Consider the following 25,467-nt stretch of genomic DNA (forward strand, 5'->3'; position numbering starts at 1 on the left):
TCAAATAACACAATTCAGGCTGGTCATGGCGGCTGATGCCTGTAATCCTAACTCTTTGGGAGGGCCAAGGTGGAGGATCACTTGAGCTCAGGAGTTCAAGACCAGCCTGGGCAACATAGCAAGACCTTGTCTCTACTGAAAATTTAAAAAATCAGCTGGGCATGGTGGTACATACCCGTAGTCCCTGCTATTTAGGAAGCTGAGGTAGGAGGATCACCTAAGCTTGGGGGACAGAAGCTGTAGTGAGCTATGATTGCATCACTGCACTCCAGCCTGGGTGACAAAGTGAGACCCTGTCTCAAAATCAAACAAAAAACAAACAAATGGAAAAACTCATAATTCAAACACATGGGGGCTACAGAAGTTTTAAAAAAAAGAGTCAGTAAGAGAAAACCTCTAAAAGGCTATCATTAATATCCTCAAAGAGAAAAGAGATGATACAATTATACATAAAATAAGAAGAGTACAATGAAAAAGGAACAGAGAAGAAAAGCTCTTGGAAATTAAAAATAATATCAAAAATAAGAATTTTAATAGATGAGATAAAAGAGAAAGTTGAGGAAATTTCCAGAATACAAAACAAAATGAAAAAAGTGATGAAAATATGAGAAAAACTGGCCAGGCACAGTGGCTCATGCCTGTTATCCCAGCACTTTGGGAGGATGGGGCGGGCGGATTACTTGAGGTCAGGAGTTCAAGACCAGCCTGGCCAACATGTTGAAACTTGTCTCTACTAAAAATATAAAAATTAGCAGGGCGTGGTGGTGTGCGCTTTGTAGTCCCAGCTACTCAGGAGACTGAGGCATGAGAATCGCTTTAACGCGGGAAGTGGAGGTTGCAGTGAGCTGAAATTGCACCACTGTACTCCAGCCTAGGCGTCAGAGCGAGACTGTCTCATTTAATGAAAAAAAAAAAAAAGAAAAAAATGAAGAAAGTTAAGAGAATCATTCTGAGACACAAGTCAGTAAACTATGCCCTGGCCACTTGTTTTTGTAAATGAAGTTTTACTGAAACATAGTCAAGCCCATTTATTTCTGTACTCACTAAGTATATATTGACAGTGTTGAGTCAGTAAACTATGCCCTGGTTACTTGTTTTTGTAAATAAAGTTTTATTGGAACACAGTCAAGCTCATTTATTTCTGTACTCACTAAGTATATTTTGGCAGTGTTGAGTACTTGTAACAAAGACTGTAAGCCCCACAATACTGAAATATTTACTATCTTGTCTTTTAAGGAAAAGTTTGTCAATTCTTACTCTAGAAGATCCAACCAGACTGATAGGAATATATATATATTTACATATATATAGAGAGAGAACTAACATAATGCAAGGAAAGAAATCATTTAAAAAACAATGTAACAAGAAAAACCCTGTAACTAAATAACAAGCCTTCAGATTAAAAGAATCTATCAAGTAACCATTGTAATAAATTTTAAAAGAGGACCTACACTAAGGCACATCATTGTTAATTTTTTGGGGGGCGGGGCGGGGACAGAGTCTCGCTCTGTCCCCCAGGCTGGAGTGCAGTGGCGCAATCTCGGCTCACGGCAACCTCCGCCTCCCAGGTTCAAGGGATTCTGCCTTAGCCTCCGGAGTAGCTGGGATTACAGGAGCCTCCCCACACCTGGCTGATTTTTATATTTTTAGTAGAGACAGGGTTTCGCCATGTTGGCCAGGCTGGTCTTGAACTCCTGACCTCGGGTGATCTGCCCTCCTCGGCCTCCCAAAGTGCTGGGGTTACAGGCGTGAGCCACCATGCCCAGCCTCTCTCAATCCTTTTAAAGATCTATTGTTTTTCTTTTTTCTTCCCTGAGCATTTTAAAGATAATTTCTTTTTCTGTTTAAGAAATTTAGACTGGGTGCAGTGGCTCACTCCTGCAATCCGAGCACTTTGAGAGGCCAAGAAGGGCAGATCTCCTGAAGTCAGGAGTTTGAGACCAGCCTGGCCAACATGGTGAAACTCCGTTTCTACCAAAAATACAAAAATTAGGTGGGTATGATGGCACACGCCTGTAGTCCCAGCAACTCAGGAGGCTGAGGTAGGAGAATCACTTGAACCCAGAAGGTGGAGGTTGCAGTGAGCCGAGATTGTGCCACTGCACTCCAGCCTGGGCGACAGAGTGAGACTCCATCACAAACAAACAAACAAATAAATAGATTGAGAAAGAATAAGATCAGACAATTCACAGACAGCATAACTAGTAATTGGAAAGGCATTGCCTTAAAAATTCTGAGATAAAGTTATTTCCAACCTAGAGTTTTATACTCTAGCAAAATAGAATAAAAGTAAAGAAAGAAGATGGTCTACAATTAGGAAACAAGATCAACAAAGGAAAGAGGGAAAATTACAAGATAAAAAGTGAGGAACAAGCCTACAGAATAACCAACCACAGTTTAGACTAGAACGAAAGAAAAAGTTCTGAAAGTGAGGTCTCAGGAAAAAAAAAAGACACAATTGACTATCTGATACATTCAATCACTTGGAAACTAATGATGACACTGTAAAATAATTCTGATTGGGCATATAGAAAAATAATGAAGGGCCAAGCACGGTGGCTCACACCTATAATCCCATCTCTTTGGGAGGCCAAGGTGGGCAGATCGCTTGAGGTCAGGAGTTTGAAACCAGCCTGGCCAAAATGGTGAAACCATGTCTCTAATAAAAATACCAAAAAAAATTAGCTGGGCGAGGTGGCAGGTGCCTATAATCCCAGCTACTCAGGAGGCTGAGATACCAGAATCGCTTGAACGCAGGGTGTGGAGGTTGCGGTGAGTCGAGATCGCGCCACTGCACTCCAGCCTGGGTAACATCAAAAAACCAAAAAACAAAAAGAAAAAAAGAGAAAGAATGAGGAACATACACAGAAAACTAAAGGAAATGAAAAAATTTGGTAATTAACTCCAGAAGAAACAAAAAATTGAATTCATAAGATTATTAGGCCAGGTGTAGTGGCTCATTCCTGTAATCCCAGTACTTTGGGAGGCTGAAGCAGGTGGATGGCCTGAGCTCAGGAGTTTGGGACCAGCCTGGGCAACATGGCCAAACCCCATCTCTACCAGAAATGCAAAAAATTAGCCAGACATGGTGAAGCATGCCTGTGGTCCCAGCTACTCTGGAGGCTGAGGCGAGAGAATTGCTTGAGTCTGGGAAGCGGAGGTTGCAGTGAGCCAAGATAGAGCACTCCAACCTGGGTGACAGAGTGAGAGCCTGTCTCAAAAAAAAAAAAAAAAACAAAAAAGGCTGGACACAGTAGTTCACACCTGTAATCCCAGCACTTTGGGAGGCCGAGGCAGGTGAATCACTTGAGGCCAGGAGTTTGAGACCAGCCTGGCCAACATGGTGAAATCCCACCTCTACTAAAAAAAAAAAAAAAAAATTGTTAATATATTTGATCATTTCATAGTAGCCCATGTAGCTCTCCAGTAAAAATAATTTATATAGTCACAATAATGTACAATGATGATTCAATTTAAGAATGTTACATGTAATTATTATATATCGGAAGAGTAGTCAAAAGGAAAGTGGAGACATAGTATAAGAGCTAAATGAGCACCTACAATAAAAGTCACTAAAAGTACTATTAAGTTTTTTTTGTTTTTTTGAGACAGAGTCTTGCTCTGTATTCCAAGCTGGAGTCCAGTGGCACAATTTTGGCTCACTGCAGCCTCAACGTCCCAGGCTCAAGTGAGCTTCCCACCTCAGCCTCCCAAGTACCTGGGATTACAAACACACGCCACCACACCCAGCTTATTTTTGTAATTTTTGTAGAGACAGGGTTTCACCATGTTGCTCAGGCTGGTCTTGAAATCCTGAGCTCAAATGATCTACCCACTTCAGCCTCCCAAAATGCTGGGATTACAGGCATGAGCCACTGTGCCTGGCATATTATAAGCATTTTAATTTAGAATTAGGGATGAAATACCAGGGGCAACAGCTACAAGAGTTGAATACATGATTATAGGTAATGGAACTGAGGGTAAAATGAGAGTTTGCTATTTATTTTGTCATTGCTTGTCTTCTCTTTTTTTTTTTTTTTTTTTTTTTTTTGATATGGAGTTTTACTCTGTCGCCCAGGCTGCAGTGCAGTGGCGTGATCTCAGCTCACTGCAAGCTCCACCTCCCGGGTTCACGCCATTCTCCTGCCTTAGCCTCCGGAGTAGCTGGGACTACAGGTGCCCGCCACCAGGCCGGCTACATTTTTTTTTTGTATTTTTAGTAGAGATGGGGTTTCACCATGTTAGCCAGGATGGTCTCGAACTCCTGACCTCATGATCTGCCTGCCTCGGCCTCCCAAAGTGCTGGGATTACAGGTGTGAGCCACCGTGCCCGGCCATTGCTTGTCTTCTTTAGAACTTTTGGTTTTGAAAAAAAATTATTTGCACATATTAACTGAAAGCAAAGAAATTACAAAGGTCACACATATAAAATAATACTCTATATTGTTCATAACTGCTTATGTATATATAACAGTATAAACAAAATAAACTATGAAGAAACACCATATTCATACTAGTAGCTGCTTATGATGACTGGGGAGAACTAAGAATGAGGATTAGAAGGAATTTCAACTTTATAATAAATTCTTTCTTTTATATAATAACAAAAAAGATAGCTGGGCACAGTGGCTCATGCCTAAAATCCTAGTGCTTTGGGAGGCTGAGGTTGGAGAATCACTTGAGCCCAGCAGTTTGAGACCAGCCTGGGCCAACAGAGCAAGACTCCATCTCTACAAAAACTTCAAAAAAATTAGCAAGATGTGGTACCCCACACCTCTAGTTCCAGCTACTAGGAAGGCTAAGGCAAGAAAATAACTTGAGCCCAGGAGGTTGAGGCTGCCGTAAGCTATGACAGTGCCACCGCACCTGCACTCCAACCCCCAGAGCAAGAACACGTCTCTCTTAAAAAAAAGGGGGGGGGCGGCTGGGCACGGTGGCTCAAGCCTGTAATCCCAGCACTTTGGTAGGCCGAGGCAGGTGGATCATGAGGTCAGGAGATTGAGACCATCCTAGTTAACATGGTGAAACCCCGTCTCTACTAAAAAAAAAAAATTAGCCAGGCGTGGTGGCGGGCACCTGTAGTCCCAGCTACTCGGGAGGCTGAGGCAGGAGGATGGCATGAACCCAGGAGGTGGGGCTTGCAGTGAGCCGAGATCATGCCACTGCACTCCAGCCTGAGCGACAGAGTGAGACTCCGCCTCAAAAAAAAAAAAAAAGGCCGGCCAAAGCGGGTGGATCACCTGAGGTGAGGAGCTCAAGACCACCCTGACCAACATGGCAAAACCCCGTCTCTATGAAAAATACAAAAAATTAGCTGGGCTTGGTAGTGGGCACCTGTAATCCCAACTACTTGGGAGGCTAAGGCAGAAGAATCGCTTGAACCCAGGAGGCAGAGGTTGCAGTGAGCTGAGGTCACGCCATCGCACTCCAGCCTGGGCAACAAGAGCAAAACTCTGTCTCAAAGAAAAAAAAAAGAGATGAAGTAAATATAACAAAATATTAACAAGAGTCAGTATTGATTCTGTAGTAGGAACATAGTTGTCTATAGTGTCATACTGTGTACTTTTCTGTATCTTAAAAAATTTCAGCCCGGCGCAGTGGCTCATGCCTGTAATCCCAGCACTTTGGGAGGCCAAGGCTGGCAGATCACCGCAGTCAGGAGTTGGAGACCAGCCTAGTCAGTATGGTGAAACCCCATCTTTACTAAAAATACAAAAAAAATTAGCTGGGCGTGGTAGCGGGCACCTGTAATGCCGGCTACTTGGGAGACTGAGGCGGGAGAATCACTTGAACCCATGAGGCAGAGGTTGCAGTGAGCTGAGATCGTGCCACTGAACTCCAGCCTGGGTGACAGAGCGAGACCACATCTCAAAGAAAAAAAATATATATTTCCCCCTTCCCATACAAATATGCCTAATGAATAAAACCAATCCTAAAAGATTACATACAGTATTATGTAATTTTTTTATATTTTATATAATGTTATTTGATATAACAACAATTTGGAAAGGAAAAAATTATAGAAATGAAGAATAGATTAGTGGTTGCAGGGGTTAGGAATGGGGAGGTGGTGGGAAGGAGGTATATGTTTACTAAAGGGCAACGAGGCTGGGTGCAGTGGCTCACGCCTGTAATCCCAGCACTTTGGGAGGCCGAGGTGGGTGAATCAGCTGAGGTCAGGAGTTTGAGACAAGCCTGGCCAACATAGTGAAACCCCAACTGTACTAAAAATACAAAAGTTCGCCAAGCATGGTGGTGCATGCCTGTAATCCCAGCTACTCAGGAGGCTGAGGCAGGATAATCACTTCAACCTGGGAAGCAGAGGTTGCAGGGAGCCAAGATTGTGCCACAGCACTCCAGCTTGGGTGACAGAGCAAGACTCCATCTTAAAAAAGTAAATAAAGATAAAAATATTGAAGGGCAACGAGGGGAGGCTTGTGGTGATAGAACTCTTTGTATATTGACTATGGTGATAGATACACAAACCTACATGTGTGACAAAACTGCATAGAACTAAACACACACAAACAAAGTAAAACTGGGGAAGTCTAAATGAGATTGGTGGATTGTATCAATATTAACATTCTGGCTGTGATATTACACTATAGTTCTGGAAGATGTTATCATGGGATAACTGCAGAAAGGGTACATGTGATATGTCTCTATTACTTCTTACAACTGCAGGTGAATCTACAATTATAAGAAAAAGTAAAAAGAGAAAAGGGAAAGAAAGTCTCTTGGTCCAGGGGAATCCTGGGCAAGAGTGAATATACACTGATAGCCACTTCATAATCCAGAATTCCAAGGGAAACATAGTTTGTTCTGTGTAAGTAGCTCTACTGGGAATTGGTGTCAGAGGCCTGGAGCTGATGAGGATTCTAGGTTCTAAATTATCAAGTGGGGAATCAATCATTCAATAGGCAAGACTAGTAAGTCCTCTCATTGGATGAGGGATCTGTTCTCTGATTGTCAAATGGTAGCTGGTTTGGATGATGCCAACAAGACAATCTAAACCCACTTTTTTTTTTTTGAGACAGTCTTGCTCTGTCGCCCAGGCTGGAGTGCAGTGGCATGATCTTAGCTCACAGCAACCTCCATCTCCTGGGCTCAAGCAATTCTCCTGCCTCAGCCTCCCGAGTAGCTGGGGCTACAGGTGCATGCCACCATGCCAAGCTAATTTTTGTATTTTTAGTAAAGATGGGATTTCACCATGTTGGCCAGGATGGTCTCAATCTCTTGACCTTGTGACCCACAGCCTTGGCCTCCCAAAGTGCTGGGATTACAGGCGTAAGCCACCACGCCCAGCCAAACCCACTTTTTTAATGGAGGAGGGGAGACTCCATAGTAGAAGTGACATCTCAAGGGCCTCACAGCAGTTGGTAGCTGCAGAAGCACCAAGAGCAAGGTGAAGAATCCCCAGGATAAGTGTGCATACTCTTAGATCAGCCTAGCATTCCTCCCTGCTCCAACGTACTTCCTTGATTTAAGACTGCAAGGGAGAGGCCGGGCGCGGTGGCTCAAGCCTGTAATCCCAGCACTTTGTGAGGCCGAGATGGGTGGATCACGAGGTCAGGAGATCGAGACCATCCTGGCTAACACGGTGAAACCCTGTCTCTACTAAAAAATACAAAAAACTAGCTGGGTGAGGTGGCGGGCGCCTGTAGTCCCAGCTACTCAGGAGGCTGAGGCAGGAGAATGGCGTGAACCCGGGAGGCGGAGCTTGCAGTGAGCTGAGATCCGGCCACAGCACTCCAGCCTGGGTGACAGAGCGAGACTCCGTCTCAAAAAAAAAAAAAAAAAAAAAGACTGCAAGGGAGGCTGGGCACGGTGGCTTATGCCCGTAATCCCAGCATTTGCGGGGCCGAGGTGGGCAGATCACTTGTCAGGAGTTGGAGATCAGCCTGGCCAACATGGCAAAACCCCATCTCTACTAAAAATACACAAATTAGGCCAGGCACGGTAGCTCACGCCTGTAATCCCAACACTTTGGGAAGCCGAGGAGGGTGAATCACCCGACGTCAGGAGTTTGAGACCTGCCTGGCCAACACGGTGAAACCCCATCTCTACTAAAAATACAAAATTAGCTGGGCGTGGTGTCACATGCCTGTAATCCCAGATACTCAGGAGGCTGAGGCAGGAGGATTGCTTGAGTATGGGAGATGGAGGTTGCAGTGGGCCGATATCGTGCCACTGCACTCTAGCCTGGCCAACAGAGTGAGACTCTGTCTCTAAATAAGTAAATTAATTAATTAATAAACACACACACACACACACACATATATATACACACACACACAAATTAGCTGGGTGTGGTGGCACACACCTGTAATTCCATCTACTTGGGAGACTAAGGCACAGAATGGCTTGAACCCACGAGGCGGAGGTTGCAGTGAGTTGAGATCACACCATTGCACTCCAGCCTGGGCGATGGAGTGAGACTCTGTCTCAACAACAAAAAAGACTTTAACGGAATAACGGTTCTGTTTGCAAAAGAGATTGGATGTAAACAGGGAGTCTGGTAGCTGGGCATAGGTAGCACCTATAATTCCAGCACTTTGGAAGGCTGAGGCAGGAGGATCACTTGAGTCCAGGGGTTCAAGACCAGCCTGGGTAAGATAGGGAGACTCTACAAACAATTTTAAAAAATTAGCCAGGCATGGTGGTGCATGTCTGTGGTCTCAGCTACTCAAGAGGCTGAGGCAGGAGAATCAACTGAGCATCAAGTGATGGAGGCTGCAGTGAGCCATGATCATGCCACTATGCTCCAGCCTAGGGGACAGAACAAGATCTGTCTCTAAAAATAATAATAATAAAATAATAAATACAATAAATAAAATGAAATAAAAATTAAATAAAAATAGGGGTCTGGAGCTGGTAGGGAAGAAACAGAGCTATATGGGAGAAAAGAATACTTTCCCTTGTTGATATGGGATCTGTGTCCCCTATGTCTCCTCTTATTTTCTTTTGCATTCTTGCTCTGATTGACTTCCTTCCCAAGTGCCTCTTCTCTCTGACTTTCCCTGTCTCATTATTTTCCCTCTTTGCTTTGCTAAAAGACTCTGTCCCTGCATCTTATTCAGAGCACACTGACTACACTGGGCAGGAGTTACAAGAGAGAAGAGGTACTCACAGAATCCTAGATATCTAAAACATTTAAGCTACAAAGGTAGGTGAATATCAGAGTCCAGCAGTCACATATTACACAGAGGAAAACCGAAGTGCTGAGAAGGGAAAAAACTTGTGTCGCTCACAGAGGGAATTTTTGGTTAAGTTGGAATATGAGGCTGGGACCCACTAGGACAGCTTCCCTAATTTTCTTTCCTTTTTTTTTCTTTTTTTTTTTTTTTCCTTAGACAAAGTCTTACTCTGTCACTCAGGCTGGAGTTCAGTAGCGTGATCATAACTCACTGCGGTCTTGACCTCCCCGGCTCAAGTCATCCTCCAGCGCAGCTGGGACAACAGGAGTGTGCCACCATGCCTGGCTAATTTTTTTGTTTTTTATTTTTGTAGAGGTGGGGTCTTGCTATGCTGCTCAGGTTGGTCTCAAACTCCTAGGCACAAATGATCCTCCTATTCCTTTACTCCCAAAGTGCTGGGTATAGGCCTGAGACACTGCACCCAGCCCTAGTTTCTGCAGTTTTCAAAAGACACAGCTCACTAGTTGGAGAGAAAGAGATTTCTGGGGCAACCAATTAAAACATGGTAAGAGAAATGACAGTAATATGGTAGATAAATAATCTGACTGGGTGCACTTGCTCACGCCTGTAATCCCAACCCTTTGGGAGGTTGAGGCAGGAGGATCACTTGAGCCTCGGAGTTTAGGACCAGCCTGGGCAACATGCTGAAATCCCATCTCTTCAAAAAATAAAAAAGTAGCTGGACATAGTGGCACATACCTATAGTCCCAGCTACTCAGGAGGCTGAGGTAGGAGGATCACTTGAACCTAGGAATTTGAGGAAAATAAAATAGAAGAAAAGGAGAAGAGAAGAGAAGAGAAAAAAGAAAAAAAGGCCGGGTGTGGTAGCTCATGCCTCTAATCCCAGCACTTTGGGAGGCCGTGGCGGGCAGATCACCTGAGGTCAGGAGTTCGAGACCAACCTGGCCAACACCGTGAAACCCTATCTCTGCTAAAAATACAAAAATTAACCAGGCGTTGTGGTGCGTGCCTATAATCCCAGCTACTTGGGAGGGTGAGGCAGGGAGAATTGCTTGAACCTGGGAAGTGGAGGTTGCAGTGAGCCGAGATCATGCCATTGCACTCCAGCCTAGGTGACAAAATGAGACTCCATCTCAAAAAGAAAAAAAAAAGGAAAGAGGGAGGGAGGAAGGAAGGGAGGATCTATGTTCTATGGCCAACAGTACTTATCAAGTAGTTATGAGCCAGAGTTATAAACTAGCTAGATGGTTTTGTGGTAAGATTTGAGTAGAATGAAAATCTCAAGGGGTTAAAGTCCTATGAGGCAACTGTACTCTCTTACTAACTGTGGATTATTTTAAGTGTACTACACCCCTCCTCAAGATGTAATGTTATACCATAAATGTTATGGGGAGAAACTGCCTAAATGAACAAACCAGCGCTCACACTGAGAACTGGAATAGAGAGTAGCCTATTTTGAACCTACTTTAAAAAAAACACTTGCATTTCAGAAAAATATCCAAAAATATGTCCAACAGGTTTATTCTGTTGGTACCAAAGACGTTCAGAAACTTCAGAGCATAGGATGTTGGCAAGAGCACCAAAGCAGAAAGTACCTCTTTCTGCATGCGAGAAACCATCATTTATGTGAGAGTGATGTTCCCTAACACAAGGAAGGGTCTCTGTTAAGCAAGTGAAGGGTGGAAGGAGCTGTTGCCAGAGCCTGCCAGAAGCATCCTGGTAACCAGCTGCTGGCCCACACCTTTCCTACTTACATGGAACAGTGGAAAGTGCCAACAGGGTTCTCACGACGAATGTCTTCATATTCCTCATAGATTCCTTGCTTTTGCCTGGCGTTAACATAGTCCACCAACTCTTGGATGGTCATAGCATGGGGACCTGGAACATGTACTGAGTCCCAGTCTAAGGCAGGAGGGAGGGAGAACAGGATGATCTCATCGAAGGGATCTGGATGGCCGTTCACCTGTGGTAGGAACTGGAAATTCCAAGTGGCGAGATCAATTTTGACGTACCCACCCAGGTTTTCTGGAAGACACTCCCTGGGCAGATGCTGCGTGACCTCAGATGTCTTTAATATCTGAATCTAGAAAGTTAGAAAGAACCATGTGAGTATGTGGGGAGAGGGAAAGGCATATAGAGAGTGATAAAGAATAAATGTGTTTATATCAGGTTTGGGGGATGGGATGAGATTTTCTTGAAATACAAGGTATACTGTAAAAGTAGTAGACTACATTTCATCTGCCTGAGATTTAAGTCCTATGAATTTGCCAGATAAAAGTGTGAACTCCCAGAATGTATATAAAATTCACTCCTGGAATTAGGGACACTGTTATACATCTTCTGAAAGGATGATACAGTGAACGAAAGCTTTATGTTATTAACAAGGCTTCCCAGCATCGCTGCATGCTGGTGACTCTTTTTTTGGCCACTAAGAATGCATAGGTAGTAGTTATTTTTGTCAACCCCATACTCAGACAACCAATTCTAAGACCTGTTAGCTTGTGTTTTACTCAGCTTGGTATAACTGTTCACAAAGATAGGATTCTATGAAAGCAACACACCCAGAGGCAGGGTAGCCCAGGAATAATGTTAGATAACACTTTTGTTTTGAGACAGGGTCTCACTTTTTCACCTAGCCTGGAGTATAGTGGCGCGATCAAGGCTCACTGCAGCCTCAACCTCCTGGGCTCAAGTGATCCTCCCACCTCAGCCCCTCAAGTAACTGGGACTGCAGATGCACACCACCACGCCCAGACAATTTTTTTGTAGTAATCATAAGACTTAATGCTGCTCTTTGCTTGGACATAGCCATGCTGGAGCAAATTAGCTTAACTGGTTCTCCTTAGGATCTCTGTGGAATGGGGATGCTCTTCCTCCTAAAAGCTCATCTCTTTTGCTGTTGCCTCTTCTTGGAATGCCTTCTTTTCCTCCTCTGCCTCTTCATAGACCAGCACAGCTCACCTCTTCTGTGAAGTCTTTCCTGACTGCTTGAGGCAATATGCCCCTCTGCATTCCTGCAGAGCCAAAGTTCTCATACGTGTATCTCTGTGTTCCCTATCAAGACCATAAGCTCCTTGAGGGTGGACTATCTCACTTAATTTTTAATTATCAGGAACCAGTGCTTCATCTACAAAAAGTACTTAATATATTTTGAGTTTATACATGTATGCATAATTCCTATCATTCAAGTGCAAGAACTTGCCTATGGAATCCTCTCAAAGAGTTATCTTAGAAAAGATCTCTCCAGCTGGCATGGTGGCTCACACCTGTAATCCCAGCACTTTGGGAGGCTGAGGCAGGTGGATCACCTGAGGTCAGGAGTTCAAGACCAGCCTGTCCAACATGGTGAAACACCATCTCTACTAAAAAAAAATACAAGAATTATCTGGGCGTGGTGGTGGGAGCCTATAATCCCAGCAACTCGGGAGGCTGAGGCAGGAGAATCACTTGAACCTGGGGGTTGGAGGTTGCAGTGAGCCAAGATCATGCCATTGCACTCTAGCCTGAGCGACAAGAGCAAACCTCCATCTCAAAAAAGAAAGAAAAGATCTCTCATGGCCGGGCATGGTGCTCACGCCTGTAATCCCAGCACTTTGGGAGGCCGAGGCGGGTGGATCACAAAGTCAGGAGATCAAGACTCTATCTTGGCTAACACAGTGAAACCCCATCTCTACTAAAAACACAAAAAATTAGCTGGGCGTGACAGCATGCGCCTGTAGTCCCAGCTACTAGAGAGGCTGAGGCAGGAGAATCGCTTGAACCTGGGAGGCAGAGCTTGCAGTGAGCTAAGATCGCACCACTGCACTCCAGCCTGGGAGACAGAGCAAGACTCCATCTCAAAACAAACAAACAAACAAACAAACAAAACAACAACAACAACAAAAAACCACGGTGGCTCACTCCTGTAATCCCAGCATTTTGGGAGGCCAAGGCAGGCGGATCATGAGGTCAGGAGTTTGAGACCAGCCTGGCCAATATGGTGAAACCCCATCTCTACTAAAAATACAAAAATTAGCTGGGTGTGGTGGTGTGTGCCTGTACTCTCAGCTACTCGGGAGGCTGAGGCAGAAGAATCACTTGAACTCAAGAGGTGGGGCTGCAGTGAGCCGAGATCATGCCACTGCACTCCAGCCTGGGCGACAGAGTGAGACTCCGTCTCAAAAAAAAAAAAAAAAAAAGAAAGAAAGAAAAAAAAGAAAAGATCTCTCCTACTTTGTGTCATTAGGTGTTTAAGTAGCTAACACAGAAACAAATATCTTCATTTTCATATGTCCTATCTTTTAATGGCTGCAATCAGTAACTGAGACCATAAAACTTTTAATCATGGGACACTCGGGAGATTATAACAGAATTACAGTTTTTGGTTTTATTGTGGTGACAGGGTCTCACTATACTGCCCAGGCTGGTCTTGAACTCCTGGCCTCAAGCGATCTTCCCGCCTTGGCCTCATACTCCCAAAGTGTTAGGATTATAGGCATGAGCCACTACACTCGGCCCAGAATTAAGGTAATTTTGAACGCTTTTGAAATTGGGAAGCAACAAGATGTTCTGAGAAAACAAATGCCAGGAATAAATGTAGAAAGAGACATAATGAAAAACTTTCCTCCACAACCCTGGTGGTCAAAGGGATTGAATGATGTTTCCAGTTGAACAAATTCAAATGCCAGTTCAACGAATACAATTATATTACAAGCTGTTAAATATTAAAGGCCTATGCAGCTCCAGGATAAATTTTGGAAGTAGCAGCTATCTCTAAGTTACCTCCAGGACACAATCCTTCAGTACTATCTTATGCAAGGTGCTACAGGAAGTGAGAACCAGATAAACTGTGTCTAGTTTCAAACTTTAAGAAGCTTGTAGTACAGTAAGAGAGGCAGTCTGTATTGAACTGACTAATGAATCAGGTAGAGAATATGAGTGAATGCACTAACAGAAGCAGAACAGGCTCTAGGAGACACGCCAAGAGGATTTTTTGAAGGTAGAAAATTAATTGGCAGGAATTCAGTGGTAGAGATGAGAATGTATCTATTCCCCTCCAAATAAAAAAGGGCGAGCTTGCCTTACCCTCTCCCGGACTTTGTCCTTCAGGAGGAGGCTGATGATGGAATAGGGCACTCGGAACCATATGGGTGCCCCCACAATCAGTACTTTCTTCAAACGAGCTGGAAATGCTCCCTGTGGAGAAAACACATAAGTGTAATGGAACCTGTGACTCTTCAAGCCCAAGTTTAGGTTTTCTGCTCTTCTCCCCATTCTTACCCAGCAGGGGGAGTCTATAGCCTAATTCAGGTTTGACCTCAGCAGCTACAGGAAAAGTGGTTAAACAAACTAAAGAAATTAGAAGCTGATTTACCTTTAAAAATAACAATGTTAAGTTCTTGTCTACCATAAGCTTTATGAATCAGAAACTATTCTGACTTCTCAACAGATATCCTACACATACCACACATCAACATACATATATGCCTCCTAAAAAAGTTCTGTTACTAAAATGAAGGAAAAATGAGATTATGAATAAACTGAACATTAAACATTTCTCGACCAGGTGCGGTGGCTCATGCCTATAATCCCAGCACTATGGGAGGCTGAGGTGAGTGGATCACTGGAGGTCAGGAGTTCAAGACCAGCCTCGCCAATATGGTAAAACCTGTCAGTACTAAAAATATAAAACTAGCCAGGTGTGGTGGCAGACACCTGTAATCCCAACTACTCAGAAGGCCGAGGCAGGAGAATCACTTGAACCCAGGAAGCAGAGGCTGCAGTGAGTTGAGATCACGCCATTGCACTTTACCCTGGGCAACAAGAGTGAAACTCTGTCTCAAAAAAAACAATATGGCTGGGCGTGGTGGCTCACGCCTGTAATCCCAGCACTTCTGGAAGCCGAGGTGGGCAGATCACTTGAAGTCAGGAGTTTGAAACCAGCCCGGCCAACATGGTGCAACCCCATCTCTACTAAAAATACAAAGATTAGCCAGGCATGGTGGCATGCGCCTGTAATCCCTGCTACTTGGGAGGCTGAGGCAGGAGAATCGCTTGAACCTAGGAGGTGGAGGTTGCAGTAAGCCAAGATCGCGCCACTGCACTCCAGCCTGGGCAACAAGAGCAAAACTCCATCTCAAAATAATAATAATAATAATAATAATAAATAAATATTTAAAAATTTAAAAAATTTCTCTTTCATAACTTTTCATTCAGTCTGATGTATGCATAATCATTTTTTAATCTATTCGTTCATCTATGTATTTACCAATCAATAAATATAATCTAATGTGCACTATGGCAAACGAGATCTAAAAAAAGGAGATACCCTCATCCACACATGATATAAAGATGAAAAAATCATTCATTCCTATTCCACAGTTTTTTGTTTGGTTGGTTGTCCGGTTTTTGTTTTGTTTTGTTTTTGAGACAGGGTCTTGCTCTGTTGCCTAGGCTGGAGTGCAGTGGTACAATCACTGCTCACTGCGTCCTGTACTTCCCAGGCTCCCAAGTAACTGGGACTGAGCCACTACACTTGGCTAATTTTTCTATTTTTAGTAGAGACAGAATTTCACCATGTTGGCCGGCTGGTTTTGAACTCCTGACCTCAAGTGATCTGCCTATCTTGGCCTTGGCCTCCCAGAGTTCTGGGATTATAGGCATCGATCCACTGCTCCCGGCGTGAAGTTCTTAATTTTTTTTTTTTTTTTTTTGAGACGAAGTCTCGCTCTGTCACCAGGCTGGAGTGCAGTGGCCAGACCTCAGCTCACTACAAGCTCTGCCTCCCGGGTTTACGCCATTCTCCTGCCTCAGCCTCCCGAGTAGCTGGGACTACAGGCGCCCGCCACCTTGCCAGGCTAGCTTTTTGTATTTTTTAGTAGAGACAGGGTTTCACCATGTTAGCCAGGATGGTCTCGATCTCCTGACCTCGTGATCCACCCGTCTCGGCCTCCCAAAGTGCTGGGATTACAGGCTTGAGCCACCGTGCCCGGCCAAGTTCTTAATTTTAATATGGTTAAATGTTTTCTTTTCTGGTTAGTGTATTTTGTGTCTTAAATCCTTTTCTATTTTAATGTCAGAAAAAGTACTATTTTTTTTTTTACTGGTCTACCACTGATTCCACCATGTGTAGTAATTTTTCTAAGTTGGTTTTTTATTGCAAAATATACACAACAAAATTGACCTTTTAAAACATATTAAGTGTACAATTATTGGCATTAAGTATGTTCACAATGCAGCCATCACCACTATTCATTTTCAGAACTATTTCATCATCACAAACAAAAACCCTGTACCCATTAAACAACATATCCCTATTCCCTTCTCCCCCTAATCCCTAGTAACCTTGGTTCTACTTTCTGTCTCTATGAATTTGCATATTTTTGGTCCTCATATTATTGGAATCCTACTATAGTTGTCCTTTTTTGTCTTGTTTATCCTACTTAGCATAATGTTTTCAAGGTTAATCCATATTGTAGCATGTCTCAGAATTACATTGCTTTCTAAGGCTGAATAATATTTCCTCATAAATATACCAATTTTTCTTATCTATTAATCCGTTGATGGACATTTGAGTTGTTTCCACTTGTGCACATTGGTTGTTTCCACTTGTCCACTTGAGGAGCTATTTTCTTTTAAAAATTTAAACTTTTCTGGCCGGGCGCGGTGGCTCAAGCCTGTAATCCCAGCACTTTGGGAGGCCGAGACGGGCGGATCATGAGGTCAGGAGATCGAGACTATCCTGGCTAACACGGTGAAACCCCATCTCTACTAAAAAATACAAAAAACTAGCCGGGCGAAGTGGCGGGCGCCTGTGGTCCCAGCATCTCGGGAGGCTGAGGTAGGAGAATGGCGTAAACCCGGGAGGCGGAGCTTGCAGTGAGCTGAGATCCGGCCACTGCACTCCAGCCTGGGCGACAGAGCCAGACTCAGTCTCAAAAAAAAAAAAAAAAATTTAAACTTTTGTTTTTGTCCTTTTGTTTTTTTTGAGGTAAGGTCTCACTCTGTTGCCCAGGCTGGAGTACGGTGGCACCATCATGGCTCACCATAGCCTTGACCTCCCAGGTTCAAAGTGATCCTCCTACCTCAGCCTCACAAGTAGAATGTGCCACCATGCCTAATTTTTGTATTTTTGTAGAATAAAAATACAAGTGGTTTCGTCGTGTTGCCCAGGCTGGCTTCAAACTACTGGGCTCAAGCAATCTGCCTGCCTTGGCCTCCCAGTGTTGGGATTCCAGGTGTGAGGCTCCACACCTGGCCTGTTTTTGCTATTTAAGACTTTAATCTATCTGAAGTTGATTTTTGAACATAGTATGAGATGTAGGAATCTGACATTTTTTTCTATATGGGTAGCTGTTTTGTTTTCCACCTTTACATATTAAAAAGTCCCTCCTTTCCCCAACTTAGACTTTCTATTTGTCAGTTTTAACAAAGTCACAATATCCGGGGGAATAAATATGACACAGGTAATTTAATTAACCATGTAACCATCATTCTGATTATTCAGTTTGTTTTCAGGCCTAAATAATCCTGATATGCTCATTTTATCTTTTCCTTTTCATTCTTTTTTGAAACTCAATTCATTTTTTTTTTTTTTTTTTTTAGTCTCACATGGTCACCCAAGCTGGAGTGCAGTGGCACGATATCTGCTCAAGGGTTCAACCAATTCTCCTGCCTCAGCTTCCCGAGTAGCTGGGATTACAGGCGTGTACCATCACGCCTGGCTAACTTTTTTGTATTTTTAGCAGAGATGATCTTTGACCATGTTGGCCAGGCTGGTCTTGAACTCCTGGCCTCAAGTGATCCGCCCATCTCGGCCTTTCAAAGTGCTGGGATTACAGGCATAAGTCACTGTACCCAGCCTCCTTTTAAATTATTTTAAGAAGCTGTTTCTAAGACTGGGATTATTTGGCTAAAGATTATGAATATTCTTTTTTTTTTTTTCTTTTTTTTAAAGACAGGGTGTTATCAACTGGGCTGGAATGCAATCATATGATCATAGCTCACTGAAGCCTCATATCCTGGGCTCAAGTGATCCTCCTGCCTCAGCCTCCTGGGTAGCTGGGACAATAAGCACATACCACCACATGCAGCTAAATTTTGTACAGTCAGGGTCTTGCTCTGTGGCCTAGACTGGTCCTGAACCCCTTGCCTTAGGCAATTCTCCCACCTCAAACTCCCAAAGGGCTGAGATTATAGATTTAAGTCACTGGAGTCAGCTTAAGGTATTATTTTTAATTATCTAAAATAAATATGCAGTAAATACTCTTTTTATAAATCTTTGTTTTCCTGATTGTTTCCTTAGCATATAATCTCAGAAATACAACTGATCAAAGGGTATGTGCATTTTTAAGGATTTATAATGCCAGATGCCTTCCAAAAGGTGTTAACAACTTACTGAACTGACAGTATATGAGGGTGCTATAGAGTCATTTATTTATTTGAAAAACAAACAAATTTTTATTGTCTAGAAATATATATTTTAAAAATCCCCCAGAAAAGATGCTATTCTCTCATTTTCCCATCCTCTTCCTCTTTCCACACCTCTGAGACAAAGGACATTATTATGGTTTAGTAAAACTTCATCCAGATGTCCAGACAATACCCCAACTATGTATTCTTCTGTATTTGCAACCTACATGTTCATATAGTCATCTACAGATACCAGTTAGCCTTTGTAATCCATTCCCCACTTAAGTTTCACCATCACTGGCTTTTCTGTTAATCCCTTGAGGAAAGGTTTGGGATTCAGGGGTAAATCCTTTATAACCACAGGAGAACGCTGCAGGCTATTCTCCACTGACCAAGCTGCCACCCATCTCTCGTGACTGCAGCAGGTACCCCCAGACAGTCATGTAAATGGACTAGGCCCAGGTCTGTAGTTCTTTGCTCTGAAAAAACAGATGTAATAGCTTCTATTTTCTATTTATCATTTTGTGGAAATAACAGGTGTTTCCCTAGAATGGTTTTTGATTTGGTGTTAAAAGGACCTTGGACATTTAGGCCCTGAAATAAATTGTTGCATCTTTGAAGGAAAAGATGAAAGTAGTTTATCACACTTCAGTGAAGAGGCCTTTGGAGAAGTTTGTTCTAGAGGCTGTATATTCGCCGTAGAGCAGTGCTGGGGATTCCCCAAATCAGTAGAACTAAAGGAAAACTGAAGAGAACAGAGTGACCTGTCAGACTGAAAATCAGTCTTTTGAGGCTGGGCATGGTGGCTCACACCTGTAATCCCAGCACTTTGAGAGGCCAAGGTGGGCAGATCACTTGAGGTCAGGAGTTCGAGACCAACCTGGCCAACATGGTGAAACCCCATCACTACTAAAAATTAGCCGAGTGTGGTGGTAGGCACCTGTAATGCCAGCTACTTAGGATGCTGAAGCAGGAGAATCACTTGAACCCAGGAGGCAGAGGCTGCAGTGAGCCGAGATCACGCCATTGCACTCCAGCCTGGGGGACAGAGAGACACCCCGTCTCAGAACAAACAAACAACAAAAAAGAATCAGTCTTTTGAAAGTGGCAAAAAGGGCTGGGCACGGTGGCTCACGTCTGTAATCCTAGCACTTTGGGAGGTCAAGGCTGGTGGATCACTTGAGGTAAGGAGATCAAGTCTAGCCTGGCCAATATGGCAAAATCCCGTCTCCACTAAAAATACAAAAATTAGCTGGGTGTGGTGACAGGTACCTGTAATCTCAACTACTTGGGAGGCTGAGGCAGGAAAATCGCTTGAACCTGGGAGGAGGAGGTTGCAGTGAGCCGAGATAGCACCACTGCACTCTATTATGGGAAAAGGAGCGAAACTCTCTCTCAAAAAAAAAAAAAAAGAAAAAAAAGTGGCAAAAAGAGTAGGCTAGAAGATACTAGCTACAATTCCTCTTTTTTTTTTTTTTCTTTTGGATTTCTTGGGAACGATTTCTTCCTAGTTAGACCGCCAGTGTTGCATGGTAACCCCATCCATGAAAAGGGCTGGAATACTGAAAAACTACATGAAACTAAGTTCTGTGGGTCGGACACAGTGGTTCACGCGTGTAATCCCAGCACTTTGGGAGGCCAAGGTGGCTGGATTGCTTGAGCTCAAGACCTTGAGACCAGCCTAGGCACTATGGTGAAACTCCATCTCTACAAAAGATACAAAAATTAGTTGGGTGTGGTGGCGCATGCCTGTAATTCTAGCTACTCAGGAGGTTGAGGCATGAGAACTGCTTGAACCCAGGAGGTAGAGGTTGCAGTGAGCCAAGATCGTGCCACTGCACTCAGCTTTGGCAACAGAGCAAGACTTGGGTCTCAAAAAAAAAAAAGAACTCTGTTAGTCAAAGAACTTCATAAAAAGTGAAAAAACAAGCTATAAATTAAGAGACAGTTTACTGTGCGCACACATTATATGTGTGTATATATATGTATCTTTATGGATTAGAATCAATAATATATTAAAAACTATTAATTCCTAAATAGAGAAATCATAGACATTTCACAGAAGAAGAAAAAATATACAGCTAACAAATATATGAAGAGATAGTTAATTTCACTAATAAAAGAAATGCAAGCTATACCACAAGATACCATTTCATATCCATTTGATTGAGAAAAAAATTAAGACATCTGACATTAGTAAGTGCCGAAGAGGATGCAGACCAATGGAAATCATTACACATGGCAAGGGGGTACGACCACTTTGAAACACAGTTTGACGTTGTCTTATAAAGTTAAATCTTCACAGACTTTAGGACCCAACAATCCACTCCTAGGTGTATACCCTAGAGCATACATTCTCAATGGGGGAGATATCACCTCACCAAAGGGGTAAAATTAGTAGGAGAACAGGGTGAGGTGAGCCAGAAAAAAAAAAGAAATCGGGCCGGGTGCGGTGGCTCACGCCTGTAATCCCAGCACTTTGGGAAGCCGAGGCGGGCAGATCACGAGGTCAGGAAATTGAGACCATCCTGGCTAACACGGTGAAACCCTGTCTACTAAAAATACAAAAAAATTAACTGGGCGTCGGGGTGTGCACCTGTAGTCCCAGCTACTTGGGAAGCTGAGGCAGGAGAGTGGGCGGAACCTGGGAGGCGTGGCTGCAGCCGAGATCGCGCCACTGCACCCAGCCTGGCGACAGTGCAGGACCCCATCTCAAGGGGAAGAAATCTTACTCTTTTTATGTATACAGAGTACATAAAGAGGCTACAGGCCATAAGCACCATAATCCCCAGCACTTGGGAGGCTACAGGTGGTACTGCCGAGCCTGGTGGGAATTCAAGACCACCCTGGCAACATAGCTGTAGACTCTGCCTCTATTAAAAAATATCATGAGAATCACTCAAACCTGGGAAGCGGAGGTTGCAGTGAGCCGAGATGGCGCCACTGCACTCCTGTCTGGCGATAGAGTGAGACTTCGTCTCCAAAAAAAAAAAAAAAAAAATGCACAGGAACATTCTGAGTCATAAAAGTGGAAACAAGCCAAAAGCCCTGACTGCTCCTGTAATCCCAGCACTTTGGGAGGCTGAGGCACAATTTATGTGTATAAGGTGTATATGAACATACATAACTTAGGTTTTCATGGTGGCTCACGCCTATAATCCCAGCACTTTGGGAGGCCGAGGCGGTGGTCAGGAGTTTGAGACCAGCCTGGCCAACGTGGAGAAACTCCAGCTCTACCAAAAGTACAAAAATTGGCCAGGCGTGGTGGCGGGCGCCTATAATCCCAGCTACTCAGGAGTCTGAGGCAGGAGAATCACTTGAACCAGGAGGTGGAGGTTGGCAGTGAGCCGACATTGCACTACCACACTCCGGCCTGGGCGACAAGAGCAAAAAAAATAAATAAATAAAATATAAATAAATTTTAAAGAGTACATAGAGATATGCAGTATATCTATGGTATTTAAATTTCATTAGAAGAGGAATTATTAGGGGGAAAAAATACTGAAAAAGGTTCCTTAGTGAGGCAACAATGAAAAAAGGTTGAGAAACACTGCCCTAGAGACCCTCTTACACATATGCACCAGAAAACATGTTTAAGAATGTTCATAACAGCACCATTCATAACACAGGTTGGGTATTCCTTATCCAAAATACTTCGGACTAGAAGTGTTTCAGATTTTGAATTTTTTTCAGATTTTAGAATATCTGCATATACATAATGAGATATCTTAGGGATGGGACCCAAGTCTAAGCACGAAATTTATGCATGTTTTCTTTTTTTTTTTTTTTTTTTATACAGAGTCTTGTTTGTCACCCAGGCTGAGTGCAGTGGCCGGATCTCAGCCTACTGCAAGCTCCGCCTGGTTTACGCCATTCTCCTGCCTCAGCCCTCCCGAGTAGCTGGGACTACAGGCTCGCCACCGCTGGGCTTTTGTGCATTTTAGTAGAGACGGGTTTCACTGTGTTAGTCAGAATGGTCTCTGGATCTCCTGACCTTTCTGGATCTCCGCCTCCCCGCCTCCCAAAGTGCTGGGACAGGCTTGAGCCACCGCTGCCTTCGGCCTCTTATTTTTTTTTTTTTTTTTTTTTGAGACGGAGTCTCGCTCTGTCACCCAGGCTGGAGTGCAGTGGCACGATGTTGGCTCACTGCAACCTCCACCTCCCCAGTTCACTTTCATTCCCCTGCCTCTGCTCTTCTCCCGAAAGAAGGACTCACAGGCACTGCACCACCACACCACCTGTCACTTTTTTTAGAGATGGGGTTTCACCGCGCAGCTTTATGGTTTCGACTTCCTGACCTCGATCCACCTCAGCCTTGGCCTCCCAAAGTGCTGGGATTGTAAGTGTGATCCGCACTCAGCCTAAATTTATGTATGTTTCATATACACCTTATACACATAAGTGTGCCTTAGCCTCCCAAAGTGCTGGGATTACAGAAGTGAGTCAGGGCACCCGGCCCATTCCACTTTTATGACTCAGAATGTTCCTGTGCATTTTTTTTTTTGGAGACGAAGTCTCACTCTGTTGCCAGACTCACTCTGTCGCGAGATCGCAGTGGCACGATCTCCGCTCACTGCAACTTCCACTTCCCAGGTTTGAGCGATTCTCCTGCCTCAGTCTCCCAAGTAGCTGGGACTACAGGCACACGCCACCATGCCCAGCTAATGTTTGTGTTTTTAGTAGAGACAGAGTTTCACCATGTTGGCCAAGATGGCCTTGATCTCTTGACCACCCACCTCGGCCTCCCAAAGTGCTGGGATTACAGGCATGAGCCACCATGCCCAGCCGTTCCTGTGCATTTTTTACCTTAATTTCTCCCACTTCACTTTTAAGGTCATTTCTTGTTCTATGGAAGCAGAGAGTAGTCATCATTTACAGATGGCCTTTACATTGAACATAATTTCTGAAGTTTGCATCTTTCCTAAATCTTTTCCCAAAGAATTAAAAAAAAAAAAAAAAAAATCCCAAGCATTGAAGGAAAGTTGAGAGGGCCCTCCATAGTCTTACCTTCAGCAGGTTTAGGACTTTCTTGCCAAGATCCAGCTCAAAGTTGGCATAATTGGAACCACACATGTCATAGATAAACACGAGTCCATTCCTCTGAGTTTCAAAGCTGTAAATCAACCATTGAACAAAAACATTTGTGAGTAAGAAAATGGATGAGGCAGGTTGAAAGCCTAATGCCAAAACAAAACCCGAGAGTATGAAACATCTAGGATCAAAACAACTGCCTGACTGCACATTGGTCTTACAAAAAGATCTCTTATCTTTTGTATCTGCTATGTTTATTAAGGCAGATTTATCCAGATTTACCAAATGCCAAACTCGTAGGTTGAGAATGATCTACAGCAACTAAGTTATCAAAATCTGAACTGTTTTCTCCCACCCCTCTGAATCTACCTACCCAAATCCTGTAACATATTCCGTACTCAACCCCAAAGTTTCCTCTTCCATGAAAGTCTCGCTGGTAACTGTAATCAAATATGCTACCGATCATTTTTTCCTTTAAAGCCCCATAAATCTTTCTGTGGATTTTTCTTGTGGCCTTAATATACTCTGTGTAGCCATCTGATTCTGTCCTAAAGGACAAGAACTTGTTGTTCAACTCATTACACCCAACAGTCCCTAGCACAGCCCTTAAAAATAAATGGTCACTGAATTGTAATTCAGTAGACTGGAAGCCCACCTCTAAGAAAATATTTCAGACCTATGGAAAACTGTGTAGAACAAGAATGCCTCTAAGCTCATTGATAGTAAATCTGTCTCTTACAACCCAATAGAGGAAAACAACAAACCCATAAATGGCCTTTGGAAAGCATTCCTAAAAAGTAGATTAAGGCGGCATGGTGGCTCATGCCTGTAGCCTCAGTACTTTGGAAGGCTAAGGAGGGCGGATAGCTTGAGCCCAGGAATTTGAGACCAGGCTGGGCAACATGACAATACCTCATCATGTAGTGACCTGTGCCTATAGTCCCAGCTACCCAGGAGGCTGAGGTGGGAGGGTCGCTTGAGTGAGGAGGTCGAGGCTGCAGTGAGATCATGCCACTGCACTCCAGCATGGGAGACAGAGTGAGATCTTATCTTAAGAAAAAGTAAGGCTGGGCGCAGTGGCTCATGCCTCTAATCCTAGCACTTTGGGAAGCCAAGGCAGCCGGATCGCTTGAACCCAGGAGTTTAAGACCAGCCTGGGCAACATGGCAAGACCATGACTCTATTTAAAAAAAAAAAAGGGAAAGGAAGGAAAAACAAAGTAGATTAACAGGTATTAATAGTAAGCCATGGCCGGGTATGGTGGCTCACACCTGTAATCCCCACACTTTGGGAGGCAGAAGCGGGTGGATCACCTGAGGTCAGGAGTTCGAGACCAGACTGACCAATATGGTGAAGCCCCATTTCCACAAAAAATACAAAATTAGCTGGGTATGGTGGCACATGCCTGTAATCCCAACTACTCAGGAGGCTGAGGCAGGAGAATTGCCTGAGCCCAAGAGGCAGAGGTTGCAGTGAGTCGAGACTGTACCACTGCACTCCAGCCAGGGCAACAGAGTGAGACTCCATCTCAGGGGGAAAAAAAAAAAAAAAGTAAGCCTATTCCCAGACCAAAATTAGGAACATTTGAAGATATAGAAAGTATTCCTCAGTCCAATTTCCCAGATTTATAAAGATTTCTCAAAGATGTACTCTTCCACCAAGCCAGATTCGTACGTATTATATGTGATTTGCAGACCCAAATGGTCATTAGGAATAAATTATTTGATTGGACTACTCACAGATGACAGCAACAGTTTTCACATCTATTTAGAACTGAGAAAATGTTTGGCACAAAATACATTCCTGAAATCTCAAAGTTATTGTTTTTTGTTTTGAGACAGAGTTTCACTCGTCACCCAGGCTGGAGTGCAATGGCACGATCCCGGCT

At 43.7% G+C, this 25,467-nt stretch overlaps 1 protein-coding gene and 1 pseudogene across 1 annotated transcript in view; both read right to left on the minus strand.

The window, feature by feature from the left end:
* Nucleotides 1-25,467, minus strand: part of PTPN9 (protein tyrosine phosphatase non-receptor type 9) — a 108,169-nt gene that overhangs the window by 22,903 nt on the left and 59,799 nt on the right. The window contains exons 5-7 of the mRNA XM_003901228.4: nucleotides 23,556-23,661; nucleotides 14,223-14,333; nucleotides 10,913-11,241 (exon numbers count right to left, since the gene is read on the minus strand). Of these exons, the coding sequence (XP_003901277.3) occupies nucleotides 10,913-11,241; nucleotides 14,223-14,333; nucleotides 23,556-23,661 (546 nt within the window). The remainder of the gene's footprint in view (nucleotides 1-10,912; nucleotides 11,242-14,222; nucleotides 14,334-23,555; nucleotides 23,662-25,467) is intronic.
* Nucleotides 18,174-18,984, minus strand: LOC103885952 (annotated as a pseudogene).

This window comes from Papio anubis, chromosome 7 (assembly GCF_008728515.1).
Source record: "Papio anubis isolate 15944 chromosome 7, Panubis1.0, whole genome shotgun sequence".
Classification (NCBI taxonomy): Eukaryota; Metazoa; Chordata; class Mammalia; order Primates; family Cercopithecidae; genus Papio; species Papio anubis.